This window comes from Sorex fumeus, unplaced genomic scaffold, assembly GCF_029834395.1.
Source record: "Sorex fumeus unplaced genomic scaffold, SorFum_2.1 ptg000044l, whole genome shotgun sequence".
NCBI lineage: Eukaryota > Metazoa > Chordata > Mammalia > Eulipotyphla > Soricidae > Sorex > Sorex fumeus.
The window spans coordinates 71,065,612-71,091,583 of NW_026606101.1; the positions used below are offsets into that span (position 1 = coordinate 71,065,612).

At 51.1% G+C, this 25,972-nt stretch overlaps 2 protein-coding genes across 3 annotated transcripts in view; one reads left to right on the top strand and one right to left on the bottom strand.

Annotated features, from left to right (window-relative positions):
* MED12L (mediator complex subunit 12L) overlaps window positions 1–25,972 on the bottom strand; it is a 270,020-nt gene that overhangs the window by 53,716 nt on the left and 190,332 nt on the right. Inside the window, exons 16-20 of the mRNA XM_056121419.1 lie at window positions 11,617–11,764; window positions 7,105–7,220; window positions 5,908–6,051; window positions 4,538–4,701; window positions 1,544–1,675 (exon numbers count right to left, since the gene is read on the bottom strand). Coding sequence (XP_055977394.1) covers window positions 1,544–1,675; window positions 4,538–4,701; window positions 5,908–6,051; window positions 7,105–7,220; window positions 11,617–11,764 — 704 coding nt within the window. The remainder of the gene's footprint in view (window positions 1–1,543; window positions 1,676–4,537; window positions 4,702–5,907; window positions 6,052–7,104; window positions 7,221–11,616; window positions 11,765–25,972) is intronic.
* P2RY12 (purinergic receptor P2Y12) lies at window positions 15,561–19,817 on the top strand. Of its 2 annotated transcripts, none has more exons than XM_056121420.1 (2): window positions 15,561–15,807; window positions 18,776–19,817. In XM_056121420.1, exons 1-2 carry the CDS (start codon window positions 15,615–15,617, stop codon window positions 19,807–19,809), a joined length of 1,227 nt encoding a protein of 408 aa, XP_055977395.1. In that variant the 5' UTR covers window positions 15,561–15,614; the 3' UTR covers window positions 19,810–19,817. The 2 variants fall into 2 exon arrangements, with proteins under 2 accessions (XP_055977395.1, XP_055977396.1); XM_056121421.1 differs by lacking the exon at window positions 15,561–15,807 and adding an exon at window positions 15,881–16,019.

Consider the following 25,972-nt stretch of genomic DNA (forward strand, 5'->3'; position numbering starts at 1 on the left):
CTCATGCTTCTCCTTTCAAAAGGAGAATAATTCTACTTTTCTTTCTCCAAGAGTCCACTTTTCCTGTCCAAAGAGGCCCGTGACTGACGCTCGGCTCGGTGGGCCCGGCCCTGTGAGGCCGTCGCGAACACGAGGCCTTCCAAGGCTTCTGGTTTCATTTCTGACGCTCTTTCCAGAGGCACTTCCAGGGGGGATGCAAGCTGCCTTGTGGGTCATGCTAGGGACCGGGAACGCTGGGTAGGGTCCTAGAAGCAGCCCACAGCTTGCGGTCAAAATGATGCATCTTCATCATGTATTGACTTAGCACGGGGGAAGCGTCATCTGTTGGTAGAAGTCATTTCCCCTTCCTGGGCTTGTGGTGAGGTGGGCGCAACCCAGCCCGGGGCTTGGCAGCCAAGGAGCCTCTTACACAACTCGAAGGATGCAGATCCGATTATTAAACCTTTTATTAGCAGACTAACAAAAATACCTCGGAGTCTCCAGCTTTCGTTTGGCCCTTTTCCTCACCTCAAACTACAAATAAACGCCTCCCTTCAAGCTTCTCTCCGGGGGCTGTCTTTCTCTTTCGTGGCTATTCTTGAAGAGTTATCACTGACACAGTGCCAAGGCCGCAGATCCACTGTTGGTTTCCTGAGTCTCCACACAGTCAAGCTACACTATGGTTCCTGTGGGTGTGGGGGGCATATTTAGTGCCAGGGATCAGTGGGGGGGGGGGGGCGGTTGAGTGCAAGCCAAGTGCCTAAACCCTGTACTATCTGTCCCTCTGGCAGGGACAGTCTTTAGTTCAATGCGCCATAAAACTCAATGGGTCATGTCAGCGCTTCTTGGGAAGTGGACTAGTCACCTATCACAAAGCGCTCTCGGGACTATGCTGAAAGCTCTCTGACACCAGAGAAGAGTGCCAAGGATTATCACCACACCATTTCTGTAGACAGGGAATTCCCATGATCCTTTAAAACGTTCTAGAAGAGGTGACCTGAAACACATAGCCACTTCTTGAAGAGATACTTGCAACATTTTCCAGCCTTATGAAAATTTCTTTTCTGCCTGATGTCTTTTGTCGAGGGCTGGAGTGAGCACAGCGGTAGGGCGTTTGCCTTGCATGCAGCCAGCCCGGCTGAGCCACGTTCGATTCCTCCGGCCCTCTCACAGAGCCCGGCAAGCTACCGAGAGTATCTTGCCCGCACGGCAAAGCCTGGCAAGCTACACATGACGTATTTGATACGCCAACACACAGTAACAAGTCTCAAAATGGAGACGTTACTGGGCCCGCTCGAGCAAAATCGATGAACAATGGGAGGACAGTGGACAGTGCCAAGGGGTTAAGAGCAAGTGCAGACAGCCTGGGATTTTCTTTCTGATTTACCTCAAGACTGAAATCACGGCAAGGCAGGCACAGTGAGTGCCAACAGGAGGGCAGAGAGACAGATCTGTGGTCGTGGCAGAGCTGTGACCATTTCACCCGTGTCATGCCACAGGCTTGCCCAGGTCGGTGAAGCCAGACACACTGAGGCAGGATCCCATTCCTTCCCTCTTTACCCACCTGAAGAGGTCTCCAAATTTACTTCTGAGGTGGCTACAGGACACGTACAGGTCATAGAGGTAGGCTAAGATGCATCTTTCGGGGGAAGAGCATTCTGAGGGGTTCACGACGTGCTTCACCACACCACACAGCCTGAGGAGGAAAACACAAACGCGAAACCCCAGTTAGGCTCATGTACAGGAGGGACTGTGGGAAGTTCGGGGCCTGAGGAAGAGAGAAAGCCCAGATCCTGACACCAATCACTATGTTGATGGCTTTTCTATGATGATACGAAAGAAGTCTTTTTTTGGTTTGTTTGTTTGTTTCACTTCAGAAGTGCCACGACTAGGAAAGAAACGCTCTGTGAAGGAGCAACATAGAGAGGGAGGACATGAAAAGAAACTCAAAGGGGAGAGCAAACCTTCCTTCAGGCAAGAGGCTCATGAATTCAACCCAAGTCCACTCCTACCTAAAAGAGCAATTCTTGAAATCAGAAAATATTGGGGGTCCATTTCCAAGAAGGTGCACTGGTTCTGACATGGGCTGGAGGAATTTATGATGTGGGGATCACATTTGCCTGGTTCAGCCCAAACCAGTCCATTATGGTTTCTGTGAGACAGGAGAACTGAACCCTCCTTTCTCTCTAGAGACGGTCTCACTCCCAAGTCAGTACCACGCCACTACGGCGCCATTTTCCCAAGTCACAGTTGGGCCCCGCATTCCTGTACAGGGTTCAACACCACACGCTTCCGTTCTCAGTACTTAGTTCACATCTACAGGAAGGCCTGAACAGGTTAGCCACATTTACTTATTTATCTACCAGTGGGCTTCGGGCTACACCAGCTGGTGCTGGGATGGGGCGGGGGACTGCTCCCACCTCTGCTGGGGTCACTCGTGGCCCATTTGGGATCAAACCCAACTCGGCTCCATAAGAGACATGTGAGCCCTGGACCGTCTTTCTCCACCTTTAACCTTGATTTGTGTCTTCTTTTTTTTTAGGAAAGCATTTTGAGGATTGAGGGCCGCAGTAGACCCATTTTTTAGTACGCCCTTTGTTTTTATTTTTAATTTTTTCGGACTGCCTTTAAAGGTACCTTCCTTTAGAACCCAACTTACTGGTGCCACTGAAGTCCCTGCTATGAAATTTTAGATGATTAAAAACATCAGGCATTTCTCAACAAACAAACAATGCCCCCCCCCCCAAAAAAATCAGAGAGGCAAACACTGGTGCTCCTTCCAGCCCTTTCTGAGGTGAGCTCAACACCATTTTGTCTTCTTGTGTGGGGTTCAGCCCAAGACAACTAGAATAAAGCCAACGGACTCATGCTTACTCCAGCTGAGAAGGGTTTGTGGAATCAGCCTACTCAGATTCCTTGAGTTACAAAGAGGGCTCAGGGACTGAGGGGTCTTGGCCGCCAAGAGCTACTTCACAGCAGGTGCCGGTGGGACCCTCACGTCTTCAGTTCCCCGCTGCACCCAGTACGGTAGGTCTCCTATTGAGATGGGGGAACAAGCCGAGGGGCACCTCCAAAACTAGCCCCTTCAAGGGCTCTGGGGTCACTAACAATGGAGTAAGTGACCCAGTAGGTACTGGTTGAAACGGTTGGTGCATGCCCAGCCCCGAGACCTGTGTCCACTGACAGGCAGAGGAGTCACTGGGCAGCTAAGGCACAGCCAGGGCACCAGTTATGGGAGGTGAATGGTTCCATCAAGTGCCGATGGCCCGTGCTAACCAATTCTATCATCATCTGGAAAGTAAAAAAGTACTTTGTCCTTTGTCCTTAAAGAAACTAATACTGGGCCAGAAAGGAAGCTTAATGGGCTGGAGCAGTGTGTGTGTGTGTGTGTGTGTGTGTGTGTGTGTGTGTGTGTGTGTGTACATATAGCACTGCAGCACTGTCCTCCCGTTGTTCATCGATTTGCTCAAGCGGGCACCAGTAACATCTCCACTGTGAGACTTGTTGTTCTGTTTTTGGTATATCAAATATGCCACAGGGAGTTTGCCAGGCTCTGCCTTGCGGGCAGAATTCTCTCGGTAGCTTGCTGGGCTCTCAGAGAGGGACGGAAGAATCGAACCCGGGTTGGCCGTGCGCAAGGCAAATGCCCTACCTGCTATGCTATCGCTCCAGCCCATGTACATATATGCATATCTATTTGGTTTGGGGGCCGCACTCAGTGATGCTCAAGGATCTGTGGTTCTGGTTCTGTGCTCAGGGCTTACTCCTGGCAGTGTTCAGGGTGCCAAACAGGGTGCCGGGGATCAAACCCAGGTTGGCCGAGTGCAAGGCAAATGCCCTTCCTACTGTGTACAGAGTATAACTGAAAAAGGACTCTCCTAGTTGACAGTGGACCATGCTCTCGCCGTTCGCCTGCTTTTGGATTCACGGCCCAAATGGAAACAAATCGCACCTGGAGCAATGGGTGATGACAAGCTCCCCATGGTGCCCAGCCAGGAAGGGGCACGGGGCATGGTGGGAGAGCGAGTCGCCAACTGGCGTCTTCGTGTGGGGGAGAGGAGAGGCCAAGTGGGCAGGCAAGGAGGGAAGAGACTTGACTGAGAAGAATACGCTTTCTTTGCAAGTTCCCTTCCCCGCTAGAGCTTTTCTGGCAAAAGTGCTCTGACAGTGTTTCCCTGTGCGGGACTGGGGTTGGGTGTGCCAGGGATGGGACCCAGGAGCTCATACATGCAGAACAGGTGATCTCCACCTTTTGGGTAGGGGGCATGAAGGGGGGGCCCACACCTGGCTGTGCTCAGGACTTATTCCTGGCTCTGCTCTCAGAGCTCACTCCTGGCAGGGCTCAGGTGACCCTAGGGGTCGCTGGGAATTGAACCCTGGTTGGCTGTGTGCAAAGCAAGAGCCCTACCTGCCGTACTATCACCCCGACCCGCGGTGCCGTATCTTTTTATTGCAATAGACACCGGCACTGATGGCCTCTTCCAGTCTGCATTAAAAGTTTGCCGTCAGTGGCACGCCACAGTACGTGAAGACCACCCAGAAGGGTTTCGATACCGACCCTTCAAACACCTGGGCCGTCTGCTCGGGATTCAGGATCAGACAGCTGTGGTAGCGCCGGAGCACGGCCACGATGCAGACGCACAGCCCCGTGGTGTAGCTGCCGGCCAGGCTGGAGGACTTGAGGAGTAGTTCCGCTTCCACCACGCTCAGCTCGTTGAGCAGCTGCACGGGAGAGAAGAGGGGATGAGAACGGGACGGGCGCCGAGGCACGGGGCAAACGTCCTTTCACTCGCCGTGGTTCTGTGGGGTCCTCCTGACACCAGCTCGCACGCCTGCCCCCTGCATTAGCTCCGTCAGAAGAACCTTTCGTCATCAGCCGGCCCAGGGCACACACGCAGGTAGCTGCAGACTCAGAGAAGGCGCCCGGTCGACCCGGGCAGCTTCAGTTCTCATGCTTTATCAGAGGGCTGGTCCTTGGCGTGGAAACCAGCATCAGGGCACGTGGAGCGGCTGTGCAACTAATAACTCAAACCCCACGGCGGCCCCCACTGTAGGTTGCCATGTTTGTCTCATGTGTTTGATGTTTGTTTTGGGGGACACACCTGGGGGCGGTCAGCACTTACTCCTGACTCTGTGCTCAGGGGTCACTCCTGGCATGCTCGGGGGACGGGGTGCAGTGCCAGGGGTTGAACCAAGGGGTTGGCTGCATGCAAGGCAAGCGCCCTACCCATTGCACTATCATGCCAACCCCAGAGACTGGAGAATCGCAACCCTCATTCATCTCCCTTTATTTATTTTTGACACAAGGCAAGTCAATCACGATTTTCTTGTCACAAGCAAAGCTCATAAGCAATGCCGGCTTGGGTTTCTTGCTATTCACCAACAGCATATGGGAACATGTGAGCTCAAATGTGTGTAGAAGAACTACTGTGTTTTCTGGTTCTTTATCTGGAATAGACTCCCTAGACAAGAGATAAGCTTTTACTTTTTTTCTAAGCAAAATAATGAAAGAAAAAATAGAAAAAGTCTTTACCACGTTTGTGTGTGTGTGTGTGTGAGAGAGAGAGAGAGAGGAGAGAGAGAGAGAGAGAGAGAGAGAGAGAGACAGAGACAGAGACAGAGACAGAGACAGAGAGATCGGGGCTGGGAACAAAACCCAGGGCCCTTCGCGTGCATTCAGTGTGCTAACCTTGAGTACCACGAACTCCATCCCTGGCCCTTGTGCATTTTTTAAGCGATTGTTCTGTACACAGCACCACTTACAAGCATGACAGTGAAAACCATGCACACGGCTACGAAGGCAAGCTAGCAGATCAACAGCTGCCTCCAAACGCCTTGGTCACGGTTCAAGGTTCTGGGGGAGCAGCTTGTTTTACACAGTGTCTGGTGGGCACGAGTGAGCCAGCGAGAAGCAGGGCCGCTCTGTACCTGGATGGCAAAGTCGATGAGGCCACCGATGTTCAGCGCCGGCTCCATGAGGTCGAAGATGAGCTGGACGTGGTGGGCCAGGGGCAGGTGGTAGGACGTGCCCGACGCAAAGCTTGTGATCTGCTCCAACACGTTGTTCGATATCTGGGCGAGACACGCCCCCGTTAGTGGACACCACGACTCCCAGTGCCTTCTCCCCATTAATGTTCTCACAGCGGAAACTTGCACATTTCCGCGATAACAAGTTAGAAGAAACTTCGAGCCTATCGAGAGCAGAAGCCCACACCATGCAGAAATCCCACAACTTCCTTCCTGTTATCGTCCTTTTAAGAAATAAGTGAAGAGGTCACTTAGCACTCACTGTCGAAGGGCAACTGCTAGACTGAATTAGCTGCCAGGCAACGTCTACTTGACCATCCCCGGGCTTGACACCCACTGGCCAAGCAAACAGTCAAATGGCCTCTCTTCCTCTGAACAGTATTTCAGTTCAGGTCTCAACAGGCTTCCACTGCTTCTCAGGCACGACAGAGAAACCAGTGCCTTGCACTCAGGATTATTTCAGAGGCTGTTGATGTTATTTCAAACATAAACTGAGTTTATGAATGAAATAAAAAAAATTGATCATGACAAAAAAATCTTCTAATTAGAAGAGCAATGGGGTCCCTCATCCAGCGCCCTAGACAATCCCAGAACCTTCCTTCCAAAGTTCTTTAAAATACATTTATCAAAACAGCCCTGCAAGCAATGCTCAGGGGTCACTCCTGGCTCTGCACTCAGGAATCACTCCTGGCAGTGCTTGGGGGACCATATAGGATGCGGTGGATTGAACCTGGGTTGGCTGTGTGCAAGGCAAACACCCTCCCCGCTGGACTGTGTACTCTGGCCCCAAAGGGGATCTTTCTTTCTTTCTTTCTTTTTCTTTCTTTCTTTCTTTCTTTCTTTCTTTCTTTCTTTCTTTCTTTCTCTTTTTTGCTATTTGGGTCACACCCAGTGATGCTCAGAGGTTATTCCTGGCTTTGCACTCAGGAATTATTATTCCTGGCAGTGCTTTGGGGACCATGTGGGATGCTGGGAATCGAACTCGGGTTAGCTGCCTGCAAGGCAAACACCCTACCTGCTGTGCTACCGCTCCAGCCCCGGATTTTCCTCAAAGGAGGCAAAGAACCCACATGCACAGGCGCAGCGTGGCACGGCTACCTGGGAGGTGACCTGGTGCTGATCGAAGTAGGACAGGAGCTGCAGCTTGGTGAACACTGCCTCCAGGGAGGGGAACACCTCCTGCTTGCTCCTCCTGGACCTCTGGCCCTCGTCTCCTACGGGGCAAACACGAGAGCACAGTCAGCATCCACGGCAACCTGGCGTCTGCGTCTTGCAGGGGGAACACTGCGCCCACAGTGCCATCAAAGAAACACACGCGCGTGTCGAGTCTCCAATCACAAAGCCACACAGCAGAAGATGAGGCAGCCCCCCAGGCCCACCTCAAGACCACCCTCTCCCTGCCGCAGACACAGAAAAGGTCTTATGGGACTCAGAGAGATTCTTCCAACTGCCAATGTCTTAGCTTGAGAGTACGATATGAGAACAAGGGATGGTTTGTGTGAAATACCAACCAAAGACAGAAGGAGAGGAGAAAGGCAATATTAACTTACAATACAATTTCAGTGTCCTAGAAGGATCTGACCTTACAAATGAACAGACACTGATTGGGGGGGGGGGGGAAGCTGATTAACTGTTTGGGGAAGAGAGCACAGAGAAGTGGTTACAGATAAAAAAAGGAATGGGAGTGACTCGGGAGCACTGTGATGGGTGTCACCTGATAAACCTAAGCTCCTTGTGGAGAAAGGGAGAAAGGACAAAGCAATGTCATTCTACATCGCTCCCTTTTCTGTTTACGAAACGCCAAAGATCATAAGAGTTCCGATGGGTCAGGGACTCAGTATCAGCTAGTCTTTTCCGAAAGAGGCAGGATCCTATAACCAATAGAATGAACATGATTAATAAGGCCGTGCCAGCACTACCAATAGCGTGGGTAATGCTTTGCCACCATGATCTCGGGTCAAGGCCCTGTAAGGCATCCGCAATACCCTGGGCTAAGTTTTCATACTGGACTCCTGGGAGTTTATCCTTAAACACTCGAACAATCTCATCCTGAAGGGCGAGAGTATCTAAAGACATATTTCCCTTCAGATCTTGCAAATGGTATCTGATTTTGTCCCAAAATGAGCAGACCCATTATATCTATGGGGGGTAACACAGAAAGAAGAGCTATTCCAGTCACAAAACAGTCTCATTTGTTGCTCTAAGATATCAACCCGCCCCTGGACCCAAAGTACTGCTTGTTGTAAAGTGTCCAATCGTTGCTCGACATCGTGGTTGACGGCAGCCTGCATTTTCCAGAGGTGGTGAGAGTCAACACTTATCAAAGGATGGAGGTTGGAATCACTTGACTCAACCGAAGCCCCATGGAATAATGTAGAATGGAAGCCATCAAGCCTACTAAACCAGCTCCTCTGAAACACTGGCAAAGAGAATAATTAAGGTGTGGTTGACTGAATTACTTAGTACATATAAAAATCTAATAAAGAACACATAATTAATATTTCCTTAACTGGGGGGGGCGTAAATTGACTATGAAGTCAAAAGCATTTTTAGATACGAACTAAAACATTTCATGGAGATTAAATTGCTTATATTTTATTGTCATAGATGCTCCAAACTATATTTGTCTGAATCTATTAAATTTTTACACTTAAATGCAGATATATATCAATATATATATAGATCTCTCTCTCTATATAGATATATATCTCTAGATTATATATCAAAAACATGTTACATAAATGTTATGTTTAAGGGTGTTGAACATATACTGATCTAGTTAATTCTGATTGAGAAGTGGCTAAAATAAAATTATGTTAATAATTCTTAAAAAATCAAGGTGGAGTTGTGCCCTCGATGTCTCTGCACAGCTCAGGAGGCCTGTTCAAAGTTCCAGGTTAAATGATCATAATTTCCTGGCGCCCTGAATTCTATCTGCAGCATGGGGGGGTGGGTCTGGGCGCACAGGTATGTGTGCCTTCAAGCACATGTAATGGAGTGAAGCTGGATAAAGGTGAGTGTGCGTGCACAGATCCCACTTCCTCCCTCTCCACATGCGGTGGGGAGATGTCGAGAAGGGGAAATCTCAATCACAGTTGCGATTTGGGCCGTTCTGAGGAATCTCCACATTGCTCTCCCTGGTGGCTAAGCTGACACGCCTTCCCGTCCATCAGCGGTGCAGGAGGGCTCACTTCACCCCCTCCTTGCCAGGGTCCATCTCTTCCTGCTGCTGCCCCTTTCGCTGGTGGGTGGCAGCAGATGCAGCACTCAGGGTTGGCAGCACCATCGCTGCCTGCATTCTGACGGCCTCTGCGTGTGGAATTCTGCCTAAGGATGCTCCTGCCTGGCTTTCCAGCAGATCGCTGGGGCTCCTATTAAGCTGTGTGGAGAGTTCTTGATATCTTGATATGGAGAGTTCTTGATAGTCTAGGTATCAACCCTATATCCAATATATGACTCGTGTGCAACAACAGGCACAATGGCAAGAGAGGGAAGCCCGTATTCCCAGCCATGGACCAAGACGCTGTGGCATACAGAGGTGTGTGTCTGTGTGTGTGTGCGCGCGCGCATGTGTGCATCTTTGCTCAACTTCGGTTTCCTTATCGCAAACTTTAAAATCCTGCAAGTTTGGGCCTTTGGGTGATTGCTCTGGTTCTACCAGATGCCATTGAAAGGTTCGTTGCTGTGTTCCCGAAGGGACAGCCAGGCTGCCCTGAGATCTCTCCTGATGAGTCCCCCTGTTCCTACAGACAGCCAGAAGTCAATGTAAACCAACACAAGTTCTAGTTCTACTGAGGAAAGCAAGAAAGCAAGCACACTCCCATTCATTTCCATTTCTAACTTCATTCCGAGCAGACACAGTTAAGCATCTGGCGACACAACAAGCTGGAAAGGGTGACTTAACCACTGACCAGAAAGCAAGTCACTGCATCTGCAGTGAACACGTTTCTGGTTCAGGGATCTTATCTCGACTGAGGGCGGGACAACCCTCCCCACACCGAAGGTGCCTCTCTGGGCAGCGCTTCTATTTCTAGCTCCAAACTCAGCAGCACACAACGGTTTTCTCCCGGAGAGTTCATCAGCAAGAACTGCCAGCAGAAGAGACAGACTCAGCTGGAGTCTGGCCCTGAGGTGGTCCCTGCAAGAAGCGAACTCAACAGACCAGGGGACCGCATGCTTCCTTCCCCTCCTGCCCCACGCTGCCTTCCCAAGGCCAGAATTCGGGGCTGACGCTAAAAGCAACGTGAAAACAGGCACCATGGAACCTTCACGAGCCAAACGTGTGAGCCTCCTACCCCATCATGCAAAGGAAAGAAAAAAAAGCCACTTCAGATACGCCTGGCTCGCTCGCCGGCTGCTGGGCTTCTGAAATCAGCCTGTCCCAAGCAAGCCCGTTTCCTCTTTCTTCCAAGAGCGAGGAAAGAGCGAAAATGACAAATCAACAGTTTTTTCTCGGGGCAGCAGCTTCTGTGTCCGGGCTGAGTCACCGGCCCGGAGGACGGGGTTTCATTTCCCTCGCCCTGTGCCAGCTTGCTCCGGAGGCAGCCATCGAGGGGCCAGTCCCTCGGGCAGCGGGGATTTGGGGGGCCATGACCCAGTGTCTGACAAGGTCCCCGAATCCGTAGCACCACACTCGTGAGAAGCAATATTGACCGGGGTCCTCGCGTTCTGTACAAGCGCCGCCCTCCCCCGGGGGGGCGCAGAGGTGGACGCATTCGGTCTAATTGCGTTGTTTGGTATGAAGATGTGGGAATGGATCCATCGGCCTATGGACCAGCCCACCGTGGCGACAGCATTTCAACAGAGTCAGGGAGAGGGAGGCCCCACCACGGGCCGGGAGAGCTCTCACGGCCTCAGGAAAAGCCACACTGGTTCGTCTTGATGTTACTTAAGTCCCAGAATCAAAACACAGTGGTGCTCCGGGGACCACGGCCCATGATGTCAGAGCCCAGCGGGGGTCGGCCTCCTCAGACCGGCCAACCTAGGAGAGGGTCATTAGGCAAATGTGCGGTCACAATTACGCAAGGGGGGTGATGTCACACACCACAGCGTGGGCCCGCTGTGCAACAAGCCCACGGAGAGGGGCCAACTCCAGGGACAGCAATTGCGAGCCCAGACCCGGGGCTCCTCCTGGGCCAGCCACTCCCCCCACAGCCCCCTGTACCCCCACCCCCTCCTCCACCGACCGCCTGTCCTCTGAAGAACAACGTCAGATTAGCAATGGCACCAGCAGCCAGTTCTGCTCCCCAGCCTGGAGAAAAGGCAGGGGAGGAGAAAACACACACACACACACACACACACACACACACACACACACACCAAGGATGGCCCAGCTCATGCGTGCATGGCACAACACTCACGAGTCTGGCAGAAAACTGGGGTGAGGGAGAAGGGCAGGAAAGAACAGCAAAAACAACCTCCCCTCTGCCTATCTCTCTCCCGGGCACCTCACACAGGATGCCTATATAAGGGGCCACGGCCCGCGCTCGGCAATGTGCTTATCCACGTTCCGTGGGGACAGTCATTCCAGAGAGGAAGCTCCCGGGCCCGGGGCACAGCCCAGCTCGATAAAGCGAGGGGCGGCGGCGAGCGGGGGCCCGGGCGCCTTACCCCCCGCCTCAGGGCTGCTCTTCTTGTTCAGGATCTTCAGGATATCTTTGGTGATCTTCTTCAGCTGCTGCCGCGCCTGCTCTCGCTCCTTGCCCACGCCGTACAGGAGGATGGTGCGCTGGTTGCACTCGTGGCTCGAAGATTCGTCCTGGAAGACAGGAGGTGACCCCGTGAGACGCTGGCAGGCAGGGACAGGGCTGCGGTCTGGGTCCCCCTAGCCACCTCCCGGCCCACCGTGACCTCCACCAGCAAAACACCCTGGTTCTTCCCACTTGGAACTTGCTGGCATTCAAAAAAAAAAAAGATTGTCAACAGAACTGGTGTCATAACAGAAGCTTCTGAGTGGGCATTTTCTGCAGAGTAAGTCTTCAAAAACCTTTCGTTGTTGATAACTTTTTGTGGGGAGGGGGCGGTGGCAAACCGAAATTGTGGGAGGGGATGGAACCCGCTGACTGCAAGGCAGGCGCCCTACCCACTGTGCTCTCTCTCTGGCCCCTGCTGACAATGTCTCCTTGCACCAACTTCCCGCCATCGCAATCCCAGCTAGCCCTGCTCTCCTCGGGGACAAGGCTACTCCGGTGTAAGCTTGCTTTCCCATCGAGCACCCCGGAGAATAGTTTACATGCAGGTTGCGGGGAAGAGGGGGACGAGAAAAAAGGCCTCCTAGTGTTTTCGCGAGCCTCACTTTCCACTGGCTACCATGCCGCGTGCGTGCGTTAAGCCGTGCGCTCACTTCAAAATGCCACACGGAGTCCAGGTGGCAAAGGTGAGCTGCAAGCACAGACACGCACTAAGCCCCATCTCTGCAGGGCAGCTCTCGTAGCACCTTCCACGCTGCCTAGCACTTCCCGAGGTGCGTCTCTCTCTGTTCCTGCGCCCGTTCTCACTCTCCACGTGGGCCCAGCCCTGCTTGGATCTGGTTCCTCTGAGCACTGAGTGCCCGGGAGTTGCTTGAGCAAAGCCAAGTTCAGCCCAGAAGCGCCCACAGAAAGACATTTCTCTCCGCTGTCAGCCTGTCCTGCCCCCCCCCCCACCCGCACGCAAGGACCCGCATCTCGGCTTCTCCCTTGCTCCTGACCACAAGTCTCGATCTTGGTGCTGGCTCAGGCCCATCGCTCGGCCCGGTTCAGCGGCTGGCACCAGCCTGTGGGGGCTGCTCGGAGTGGCTTCCCTGGGGATGGATAAGACGCAGGGTGCCACGGGGCAAGCTGGCTGTACCCCGTTTTCAGGCCGGTGACATGTGGGGCCTTTGAAGGCGGAGTTGGGAACTCGGGAGATGGCAGGAAGTCGGCAGGGCCGTGCTGAGGGTCTGAGCATGCGGCGGGGAGAGCCAAGACACCCCCCGACTGTCCTGGAGCTGCGGGCCGGGGGGCCTTGGCTGAGGGCTGGGGGAGGGGAGAGGAAAGCACTGGGCCTCGGGGGTGCAGTCTGCACCCAAAGGGCGGCGTGTCCAGTCCTGGCTGGGCAGAAGAGCGCGGGTCTGGACGCTTCATGTGCTCCTCTCACCTAACCACTGGGGAGGGGGTGAGAGGCAGTCGGGACCCCTCCAGGTAGAGTTACGAGGTCACTGAGGGGCTCCAGGGTCCCACAGTGGTGGTCGTTATGAGGCCCGGGTGCAGGGCGCATAGCATGGGCTACCAGGACTCGCGTTTCCCCAAAGCGTCCTCCAAAGCCCCCGTCCTCATTGTTCCCAGGGACCCTGGGCCCTTCTTCACCTCAGGAGGCGCCTGGCCCCTCCCCATCCTTTGCCTCTCAGCTGGTACAGATGAGTATGGGAAGTGCAGTGGGCTGGGCGGCCCGATGGCTTCCCTATACTTGCTCTAAGTTGACAGCACCATCTCCCGCCTTCCCCCGCTGTAATTTCTCCATGCTACCCGCCACCCTGCAGCCTAACAGCGTCGACCAGCAAACGCTGGGCCTCAAAATAACGGCATTTTATTTAACCCTCCATTCGACTATTTTTGGTTTTGGAGCTCCCCTCCAGGGCTGTTCTTGAGCCCTGTGCTCAGGAGTGATTTCTGGTGGTGCTCGAGGGACCGTTTATGGGGCTGGGGATTGGAAGTGGGTTACATGCATGGCCCAACCTCCTGGACCCCCTCTCGGGCCCTTTCTCCTCTATCTGGGGCACTGCACGATTTTTATCAGATAAGCAGAGGAATAAAGCCAGAAATCCCATCAAGTCAGCTGCATGTTAGAATCCTGGCACTTCCCTACGTGCATTTTAGCTCTTTTACTTCTCACTGAAACAGATAAAGCCCAGCAGGTCCTGTTTGCCCTGGCAGCATGGCTACAACACACGGCGAGGGCCTGCTGTCACCTACTCAGATGGTACCTGTTTGGGCTGACCAGAGGTTCTTCTTGCTTAGAGATTCTAGTCCCTGGGGCTGGAGCGATAGCACAGTGGGTAGGACATTCGCCTTGCACGCGGCCGACCTGGGTTCGATTCCCAGCATCCCTTATGGTCCCCTGAGCACCACCAGGAGTAACTCCTGAGTGCAGAGCCAGGAATAACCCCTGTGCATCGCCAGGTGTGACCCAAAAAGCAAAACAAATAAACAAATAAACAAAAAAACAAAGAAAGATTCTAGTCCCTGTCAGGGTGACGGGAACGCAAGTGGGCATAGCTGTGAGGTGGAGCATCGAGGTGAGATGGGGCCTTCCCTCAGCCCCTTCAGTGCCCCTTCCTGCCCTCCTAGGAACTGGCAAAAATAAATGATCAACCAAGTAGTGAGACATGAGTAATCTGAGTAAGTGTTCTTTCACGGCGCCGGTTAATGAGCTGGGAATAGTCGTCCCCCCGCAACCAGCCCCATCTCCCATCTCGGTTTGGAGAGCTGTCCCCTCCCCCATAGGATGGAGAGAATGTGAGCTGCTCCTTTCCAGAACACACACTGAGTGAACTCTTGACACTCGAAGAAATCAAATGCCTGTTATTTGATTCTGAAGGTAATCAATTATTGAAATGCAATGCACATAAAAGTCCTTTTAAAAAGTTTTCAATTTCTGTCTCTAAGCCAACAAGTAAGTTTCATTGACTTCTCAACTTTTAAAACATCCACTGTCCAGGAGTGGACAGTGCCAGAACAGCTTTCCTGGGAATGCGAGGGTCACTGACATGGCTGAAATAGATCTGGAATGACTCAGGCCGGCCCCAAGGCCCCCTTCAGCTGACCCCCACCTGTAGCCCACAGAGGCACCCTTGGGGGCTCCGGAAAGGACAGGTGGGGCCTACAGGCTCCCACTTCCTCCCCAGTCCAGTGAGGTAGGAACCCAAGACTGTGCAGGTGACACTGAATGGCACTTGTGCACTCTCTGAAGCCACTATACAAGATGATTTAGCATCTGCAGAGACAGACGCAAATTCAGAAGAAACAACCAAAACCAATATACAATCAATCAAAGTAAAGACGGCAATGGGGTGGATCTACTGTTGACAAAACAGTTCAGAATTGCGTGTGTGTGTGTTCACACACACACACACACGCACACACGCACACACGCACACATGCACACCAGTATTATATAAAGGTAACAGTGATAAGGAGACCTTAATTTAATGATCTATCCCCCACTCCCAAACCCAAAGTCAGGCTAAAAGAAAAAAAGTTAATTTGTTTCTACTTAAATCCTACTCAAGAAAAAGCATGAAAGACGCTTGATATAATAAGCCTGGCAATGAATACAACTGGTTTTCTTCGCTAATATAATTTTGGTATCCTGTAATTTATAATGGGAGGAAACTGCTTCGCCTACAAAGAGTTGATCAAACACAAATTTAGAATAATGACATTATTAACCAGAGAAAAAACAAAAAGGCAAGAGACTTAACCAGCACACATCTCGAGTTAATGCAATTGCGCGCCCAGAGGTGCTATGTCACCCACTGAGGAACAATATATATATTTCCAGGTAGAGACTCCTCCAGAAAGCAAGCCTGAGGGTCTCCTCCAGGAAGCTGGCTTCCCAGGGCCTGACCTCAACTTGGATATAGCCTTCGCATGGAAAGGAAGCAAAAGAACTCCGCTCCATGGCAGGTTTCAGTCCAAAGCCGCAAGATTTCAAGTTGCTTTTTAAAGGATGACTTCTCACCCACTCAGCCCCACATTTCCCAGGGAAATAAATGCAGAAGTGCCAACGGCAGTCAGACGGAAACACAGCGTCTGCCCAGCCGAGGGCTCACAGTGCTGGAAGGTAATTTCTCCCCCCACCACCCTCTCTTCCCTCTATTTCTCTAGAACACTGCAGACTTTACTGGTGAGAGTGCGGCAAACCCTCTCTCCTAAAGAGTTTTAACAACTCAATGGACACGTTGAAAGGAAAAAGGCAGAGAGCGGGCTCCAGGGTGCATTAGCTGCTGCCGCTCGCCAGACCTCAGCTAATCCTCCAGAACCAGCAGAACCCAGGTAACGACCACCGTCGAGATGGATTTGCAGGATGATGTCTGTGGGGGTCTGACGGCACAGTGGGGACGGGACGGGACCCTCGAGTAGGGGCCCATCTCGCCAGCACTTGCTTGGAATGAATTCTGACAAGCAAGTTGCATGAAGGGTGTTAGAGACAGTCCTGAACCTCGTCACCAAAAGGAAGGATAGAGTGCGTGGGAAGAACGGCCTTCTTTTCCACTTTGAGTGGGAATTAAGACGGCAGTGGGGAGCATGGATTTCCCTCCAATCAAGGATGCTCTCACATGGGTCGGTGAATCAGAAAGAGACTGCCTTCCTCTGCAGGATTTCCAGAATCACCAGGAGCCGAGCACAGGGGCAAGGAAGGTGCAAATCAGTGAACTGGGATCAATTAAATACGGAGTTTTGTGGATTGAGTGGTGGACTTTTTTTTTTTTAATGTAGGAGTATTGCTATTTATTCAGCCATTGATTAGGCAGATTGAATTGGGCGTGAACTCCACCTTACTTTTGTTTTTCTCGAGTGGTGGATTTTTTTCCCCCAGTATATGTGTGTATAAAATTTAACAGGTGAAAAGGGATTGAAAATTGGAGGCTTATTATGACAACATGAATCAGAACTGTCTTACTTTCTATAATGAAAGGATGGAAAAAAATTTTATTGTAAGCCATAAATTTTATATATTTATAATATATAAATTATACATAGTGTATTTCTTTTTATATATTACTATATAACAAAATTATATGGAGTATGTGATTTTATATTCATAATTTTATTGCTGTCACTCTCAGTGGACTTTGCACCACCTATATGTGTTGCATTTAAATCTTTGACCCAGCACTGTTTATACGTGTAACATATCAGGTCTTACCTTTAGGGCTGCTGCTTATGCAAAATCAACTTTATTTGACTTTGGAAAATCGATTAACACACTTCATTTTTAAATTTCAAAGCATAGATGCCAGGGAACACATGGCCCAGTCGAGTTTTATTTTTTTCTCTAACTTCTGGTAACAAGACAATAACCTGTCACATCTGATCGGGACCTGGTTTGGACATGTTATGTTAGAGGCCATAATACAGCCTAGAAAGCTTTGAGGGGTGCCTGCCATGTCCGTGAACAGAGACCCTTTTCTTACTGCTTTCACATTTGCCTCAGTGACAGTCAAGAAAAAGCCAGTAGCACCCTGCAGTGCCCTGGGCAATGTTGGGGGTGAACAAGACAGCTGGCCTCTAGGTCGGGTCCCTTCCAACTGTTTTCTTCCTGTGGCCCCCTACCCCATCATACTGAGTTGACCTCTAAGGGTACTGCCGTGACCCCCATTTATGTGATTTTCCAGCCCCCTTTAGAATACCCTCAGACCCCCGGGGCTCAAAAGGCCACAGGTTGGGACATGCTGGGCTGGAGGCCTGCAAGCTGGAACAGTGTTTGTTTCTGAATGCACAAAGGGGCAGACAAAGCAGGAACCGGTGTCCATTTACGTGGACAGTTCCCCTTCCAATCCAGTTCGCTAACTTCCATGTGAATGATGTCACTGATGTACTAGGAATTTATTACCAATTTCTTTTTTTTTTGGGGGGGGAGGGTGTCACACCCAGTGGTGCTTAGGGCTTACTCCTGGCTCGGTGCTCAGGGATCACTTCTGGCAGGACTCAGGGCGCCCTCTGGAGTGTTAGGCTCGAACTTGACCAGAGCTCTGCCCACTGCCTAACTCTCTGGCTCCTGAAATTTTCACTTTCAATGGCAAACAGGGACCACAGTTTAATGGTCGAGCGCTTACTTGCCTTGCACAGATGAGGCTCCATCCCCGGAACCAGAAACACACCCAAAGCCCCAGACAGAAATCACACTACATAAAATGTTAAAAATCAAACATGCAATCACCCCTCATTTGTCCTTGGAGCCGTTCAACGGAATCAAGGTGACAGAAGTCATGGAATAAGGACACTGCAGGAAAAGTGACTCCTAACTAAAAGCAGAAACACTGCAAAGTTGATCTCTTCTAGAATGCCAAGATTATGGTAACACACTCTCTGGAGCATGAAGGCCTGATATCTTTTTTTGTAACAAAGAGCACCCACAGATGATTTTTCAATTCTAGTGATTTTCAAATTCTTCTGTGTATGTTGATGTAAAGCATTTCTCATGTTTGTTCCCCACATTTAGAAATAAATAAGTGCTGGGGGGGGGGGGAAGGGCATGGTTGATGCTTAGCCCAAATGCTTCTCTTCGTGTGCTTGCGTGTGTGTGTAAAATAATACATATTACATTATCTCACACAAATATATGCTAGCCATTTCCATCTGCATGAGCTTTTGCCTAAGATCAAAAATAACCTATGAGGCCTGCATCCAACCAATTGAAAATGCCATGTATCCATACTTTCATATGAGTACAGTTTTCTGGACCATCTTAACTTTGTTAGAGGTGGAATATTTACTCCAGTGAAATATTCTTTTGGGGACAGGGAGCATTTTAAGCAGTGTGTGTGTGGTGGGGGGCATATCTGATGGTGCCAGGGGCTGCTCCCAGCTCTGTGTTCAGGAGACACGAGGTCCCGCCTGAATGCACAGCATGTGCTCAGTCACTTTTGCCGTCTCTCTGGCCTTGGGGAAACATGCTGAGATGCTATATTCTAGGACCAACGGCCACCTCACTCTTCTGAGCAAGCATCCCCCACGGTTACAAAGAGAGGGCACAGCCAATCCCACTCACGGGACTGCAGACAATCCCATTCTCTCTCCTTCTGCAGGCCGCAGGCGCAGCCGAGCCATGGACAACCTCACGGGGGCCCCCGGGAATGCCAGCCTGTGTGCCAGAGACTACAACGTCACCCAGGTGCTCTTCCCGCTGCTCTACACGGTCCTGTTCCTCGTTGGCCTGGTCACCAACAGCCTGGCCATGAGGATCTTCTTCCAGATCCGCAGCAAGTCCAACTTCATCATTTTCCTGAAGAACACGGTCATCTCCGACCTCCTCATGATCCTGACCTTCCCCTTCAAGATCCTCAGTGATGCCAAGCTCGGCGCGGGGCCCCTGAGGGCCTTCGTGTGCCAGGTGACCTCGGTGGTCTTCTACTTCACCATGTACATCAGCATCTCCTTCCTGGGCCTCATCACCATCGACCGCTACCAGAAGACCACCAGGCCCTTCAAGACCTCCAACCCCCAAAACCTCCTGGGTGCCAAGATCCTCTCGGTGGTTATCTGGGCCTTCATGTTCCTGCTGTCCCTCCCCAACATGATCCTCACCAGCAGGCGGCCCCGGGACAGCAACATAAAAAAGTGCTCCTTCCTCAAGACCGAGTTCGGGCTGGTCTGGCACGAGATCGTCAACTACGTCTGCCAGGTCATCTTCTGGATCAACTTCTTGATCGTCATCGTCTGCTACACCCTCATCACCAAGGAGCTGTACCGCTCGTACGTCAGGACCAGGGGCCTGGGCAAGCCCCCCCGGAAGAGGGTGAATGTCCGGGTCTTCATCATCATCGCCGTGTTCTTCGTCTGCTTCGTGCCTTTCCACTTCGCCCGCATCCCCTACACGCTGAGCCAGACGCGGGACGTCTTCGACTGCGCGGCCGAGAACACGCTCTTCTACCTGAAGGAGAGCACGCTCTGGCTGACGTCCCTCAACGCCTGCCTCGACCCCTTCATCTACTTCTTCCTCTGCAAGTCCTTCAAAAACTCCTTGGTGAGCATGCTCAGGGGGTCTGCCACGGCCCCGCCCCAGGGAAACAGGAAAAAGGGGCAGAACCGGGGGGACCCGAGCGAAGAGACGCCCATGTAGACTCACGGGAGGCCAGGGCAGGGTTCTGTGGGCGACGGGTGGCCCAAGCCCCAACCCCCAAAGGAGCTTGTGAGACTGTCCACGCAGCGACCGGCAAAGACGCAGCTAAGAGCCACGACTCTTGGAAGAAATACAGTGTGGCCACAGACGTGAACCCCACGGTTCCAGCATCTAAACGCTCTGGGAGGGCTGAACGGTCAGCTCCCGTGGAGCCCAACCCCCACAGCACTCCTCATCTGCAGAGTCCGGAGAGATGAGTAACCGTCTAATAATGTCTCTCGCTGTCATGTCTTATGTTATCGGCCGTCATGCTATTGTCAACTTGCTCTGATCAGTCGGGGTCGGTGCGTTTGATCGAAAGCTCCGGAGCAAAGAATTCTGCTTAGGAAGACGCATAGCCAGGTCCAGCCCCCTAACCAAAGGCTGAGCTATTGTAAAGCGCCTTCTGAAAATGTGACGTAATGATCGGGGCAGAGGGCATGGGAATGGCGGCAAAACGGTAATTACTAACTCTCAATAACTCATATCAACTTAAGGGATTTAAAGAAACTGGAATGCTAATCGATCAGACGGAGAATTTGAAATTTTCAGTAAGTAGATTTGATGAAAAAAAAAAACTTTCCAATGAAAGTGTAGAAATGGCGAATGAGTTTGTATGTATAACGAGTTCTTATGACACATGATACGGAATAAGTATGCGTACTTTCTAACACTAGAGAATCAGTTTTACTAATATTATGACAACTTGAATAAATGCACTACCACCGGTAACATTTTTATGAACTCCTTTCTAGGACCAACCTGTTTCTCGGGACAATGAGCGTTTCCCACGGTTTAACACCTGAATGGCCTCTCAGGAAATGCCAGTAAACATTATTACACAGCAGAACTGTTGCTGCAAAATGGGAAGTTTTGAACGGTCTGTTAACCTGTGTATGCACAGAAAATTCACATTAAACTCTAAACCACAATCTGGATAGACTTTCTTTGTTGCAGGCTATTAGATGCCACAACTCACCCCCTGGCATACTCCGCCCCCTCTCACCAAACCCACCAAGGGAAATCCAGCCAGTGCCGTTTGACGCCCTGCCCACGGGCAGAGACTCTCCCAAAAGTGACATCACCTCAGTGATTTCTTATGCTAATGACCAAACGGTTTGGACTGCCGTGGTATCTGATTCCACACAAGCCACCTTCTGTATTTTTCAGAAAACATGTCACACGCTTTGGATGATGATGTCACTTCTTTGAATTATTTGAGCCTCAGTGCTGATTCTCAAATAGAACCCAAGAACCAAAACCAAAGTGGAATAGGGTGAGAGGTGTGTGTGTGTGGGGGGGGGACAAAAGCTTAAAGCGGGGGAACTGCACAGACACACGAGCTCACTGTACTTGATGACAAATTTACCCAGATGCCCCACAGTGGGATTCTGAGTCACATTTCAGTGCCAGGTCAGGCTCATTCCGCCCCAAAACAGAATCTGTGGGAACGTAGCAGCATCAGACAGAGGGGGCTGGTGGAGACTCTTCTGAGATGGCTCCCTACACCCCCAAGACGCCTATTCCCTGTCTCTGCCTGACAGAGGATAAAAGCAGCAGCTGCTTCCACCGCAAACACAGTTCACATGGGTGCCATCTGCATGTGTGTGTGGGCATGGTAAGAAAACAGACGTGTTCCAGCTGGACCAGACCTGATCTGACCGGCTCGTTTCGCATCCGAGACAAATGAAGGGCAGGTTTCCCCAAACCCAGGCAAGGCGGGGGAGTGAGTGGAAGCAAGTCAAGTCGGCCCACTGACAGCACCCCGAGGTGGCCATCACCCCTCTCACTTCATCTTTCTCCTCTCAATAAACAAATCCACCGGATTGACAATTGCCAGGAAGGGGGGAGGGGAAGCAGAATTCCACTGTTTATGGGGCCAGCGTGATAGTACAGTAGTACAGCAGGGAGGCAGTTGCCTTGCACGGGGCTCACCTGGGTTCAATCCCTGACATCCCGTGTAGGGAGAACTCTGAGCACTTCCGGGAGTAATTTCTGAGTGCAGAGCCAGGAGTAACCTCGGAGCACTGCTGACTGTGACCCCCAAACGTACAAACAAGGAAGGAAGGAAGGAAGGAAGGAAGGAAGGAAGGAAGGAAGGAATCCACCAGTAGGTATGGTAAAGGTAAAGGTAAAGGCCCTCCCGTTGATCATCGATTTGCTCGAGCGGGCCCAGTAACGTCTCCATTGGAGACTTTGTTGTTACTGTGTCTGGCACATCGAATACGTCACGGGGAGCTTGCCAGGCTCTGCCGTGCGGGCGAGATACTCTCGGTAGCTTGCCGGGCTCTCCGAGAGGGGTGGAGGAATCGAACTCGGGTCGGCCATGTTGGCCACTTGTAAGGCAAACGCCCTACCGCTGTGCTATCGCTCCAAAGAGTATAAATCGTGGTGCTTCAATCAAAACTAGAAATGAAACAAAGCCAAAACTAATCATGGGTCTTTCATGACCCCTTTAGGATGGAACCAGAACTGGCTTTCTTTGGAGTTTCATATCTTCCTAGAACAGTTCTGTGAGTGGGACCTGCCACCAGCAACTTGGGCTTGAGACCTGGGGTTTCTTGTATGTATGTGAACATCAGAGCCGTGATGTACTCCCCATCCGTGCTCCAGGCCACCTCACACTCCTTGGTCCCCTCCTCTTTGTCTGAGAATTGCTGCTGAGTTCGTTTTGGTCTGGTTGCTCTGAGCCCCACTGCACAGAACAGAGTCTGCAGGCCTTGGGTATGAGACAGTAGCTTCAGGGGAACATTTAAGTAAAGTAAAGGCCCTCCCGTTGATCATCGATTTGCTCGAGCGGGCCCAGTAATGTCTCCATTGGAGACCTTGTTGTTACTGTGTTTGGCATATCGGATACGTCACGGGGAGCTTGCCAGGCCCTGCCGTGCGGGCGAGATACTCTTGGTAGCTTGCCGGGCTCTCCGAGAGGGGCGGAGGAATCGAACTTGGGTCGGCCCTGTTGGCTGCGTGCAAGGCAAACGCCCTACCGCTGTAAAAACTGTAAAGTGTTGGGGGCTGAAGCAATAGCACAGCAGGTAGGGTGTTTGCCTTGTACGCGGCCGACTCGGGTTCGATTCCCAGCATCCCATATGGTCCCCTGAGCACTGCTAGGAGTAATTCCTGAGTGCAGAGCCAAGAGTAAACCCTGAGCATCACCGGATATGACCTAAAAAGAAAAAAAAACCTGTAAAATGCTTGGGATTAGCTGTGGTTTCAGAGACCATAAAAATGGCTCGTAAAACTCAAAGTCACACTTTGTGGTCAATTCTGTACTCATATGCTCCTTATTCTTTATTCATACACATATATCACAGCGTTTAAGGAATTCCAATTCCTTATTCATACACTCCTATGGTATTAAACATCAAGTGGAGATTGTTCTAGACAGCCCTAGATGAGTGTTTATGGGGAAAAAAGTGTTGCTATTTCCAGCATTTGGAATTGTATTGAATTAATTTACTTTGCTTTTTTGGGGGGAGACGGGGGAACACATCTGGTGGTGCACAGGGGCTATTCCTGGTCCAGAGGTCATTTCCGGTGCTGTTTGGGGGTGTTGCAGCTTTTCCTGGAGCAGCTGCCTGGCCCGCTTGGCCACTGGGCTCATTCAGGGAGCTGTGCCAGGAAGAACTCCAACCGGGGACCAGATGGCGCCGGGGATCGAACCTGGGCTTCCTGCGGCAACGCCTGCAACTCAGCCCTTTGAGGAATCTCTCCATCCCACGCTTTGAGAATTTTAATATTCCCTAGAGTTAAAAGAAATTACTTACATAGAAAAAAAATGAAGCCAACTTTGGTAGCCTGTGATTCTTCAACGTTCAGAAGATTGGACAAAGCAGATGGTAGTGTGCCCAGGAGCTAAGAAGCTATCACTTCCACAGACGAAAACGAGGTACAGATCAGAGCTGGGCAGTGGTCCAGCACCTGCTTCATTTTAGTTTTAGGGCACACTCGCTGATGGTCAGGGTTTGCTCCTAACTGCACGCATGCATCAGTCCTGGTGGGCTCAGGACCCTACATGGGGTGGGACTCGAACCCAGGTCGGCCACGTGCAAGGCAGGCACCTCCCTGCTACATCATCGCCACAGCCCAGGCACCGGTCTCCAGCAAGCAGTGGCCTCTGCATGGTTTTTACATTGGGGAAACATATCAGAAGAAATCACTTTCAAGCTGTACGTGAAAATCAAGCTAAACGGACAGGAGAGCTTTTTTTTCCTTTTTTTGGGGGGGGGGGGTCACACCTGGCAATGCTCAGGGGTTACTCCTGGCTCTGCACTCAGGAATCACTCCTGGCGGTGCTCAGGGGACCATCTGGGATGCTGGGAATCGAACCCAGGTTGGCTGCATGCAAGGCAAACGCCCTACCCGCTGTGCTATTGCTCTAGCCCCACAGACAGGAGAGCTTTTTGTGTTGGTTTGCTTTTTTGGCTTTGTTTCCGTTGTGGGGGTTTTGCCCACGCCCAGCATTTGTTTGGGTGGCTCGAGGTCCGCACCTGGGGGGGCCACTCGGGGGCCATTCCTGTCTGGGCGAGAAAGGGACCAGGGATTACCGGGGACAGAGGTGAGGCGGGACTGCTGTGTGAAAAACCTGTATGCAGCCCCTGGAGCTCTCTCCCGCCTGGAGGACAGGGGTTTGAGATTGCAACACAGCCTCACCCCCCGGGTCTGGCTGGGGCTGATTCCCAGGGTAAAGAACAGACCTGGGAGTTAGGATGAAGGTTGTGAAACTCGAAATATTTACAAATACGTCCCCAGACAGGCCTTCTCACTTTCCTTATAAACTGATGTTCCACTTTGAGCAGGGCTGGTACCCTCCCCCTGCCGCCCCCCCCCCCACTCCCCACCAGGTGCTCTGTCCCCAGGCCCTTTTGTGCAGGCCCCACACAGAAACAAATAGGAACAAACACACACACACACACACACACACACACACACACACACAATACAGGAACCATGTATGGGCCACGAAACTAGTTTCTTAATAGAAAAAAAAAGTAAAAACGCCTGAAAATAAACAAATAGCTCATTAGTAACCGTCTAACTATGGTTACTGTGAGTCTAATTTTTTTTTTAAAAAAGGCAGCTCGACAACCGATGCTGGTGCGGATGTGGTGAGAAAGGGACACTCCTTCACTGTTGGTGGGAATGTCAACTGGTTCAGCCCTTCTGGAAAACAGTATGGACGATTCTCAAAAAATTAGAAATTGAGCTCCCATTTGACCCAGCAATACCACTCCTGGGAATATACCCCAGAGAGGCAAAAATGTATAGTCGAAGTGACATCTGCACTTGTTTGTTCATTGCAGCACTCTTTACAATAGCCAGAACCTGGAAGAAACCTGAATGCCCAAGAACAGATGACTGGTTAAAGAAACTTTGGTACATCTACACAATGGAGTACTATGTAGCTCTTAGAAAAGATGAAGTCATGAAATTTACATACAAGTGGTACAACATGGAAAGTATCATGCTAAGCGAAATGAGTCAGAAAGAGAGGGATAGACATAGAAAGATTGCATTCATCTGGGGGATATAAAGTAACAAAATATGAGATTAATACCCAAGAATAGCTGAGATCAGCACCAGGAGGATTACTCCATAGCTTAGTGGCCAGTCGGGCATTCTAGAGGAAAGGGCAGCTCAGATAGAGAAGGGAACACCAAATAAAGGGTGTTTGGAGGACCTTCCCAGGAGGGGAGATGCATGTCGAAAGTGGACTATGGACTGAACATGTTTGCCACTCAATGCCTCTTTTGCAGACCACAACACCCAAAAGGAGAGAGAGAACAAAAGGGAATGTCCTGCCACAGAGGCAGGGTGGGATGGGGGGGGTGGGGGTGGGAGGGATATTATCCATGGTGGTGGAAAGTGGGCACTGATGGAGGGATGGGTATTTGATCATTGTATAATCGAAACCCAAGCACAAAAAATTGTAAATCTACAACTGTACCTCATGGTGTTTCACTAATAAAAAGAAAAAAAATGAAAAAAAAAGGCAGCTCGTTAGGCATTAAAATAGAAGAAAACAAGACCAGTAGCCAATAGGCCAAAGAGGGGGCCGACAGGTGTGTTTCTCAGGGTTTGGCCTTTCGCTGCCCCACTGAATTCCTTGCTGGAGGGTCGCATT

Bases quoted from the DNA above. Each gene is read 5' to 3' on its own strand.
- P2RY12 (XM_056121420.1), top strand. From the start codon at position 15,615: ATGGAAAGGAAGCAAAAGAACTCCGCTCCATGGCAGGTTTCAGTCCAA. The intron at 15,808-18,775 runs GTAATTTCTCCC...CTCCTTCTGCAG, and splicing joins AGGGCTCACAGTGCTGGAAG to GCCGCAGGCGCAGCCGAGCC.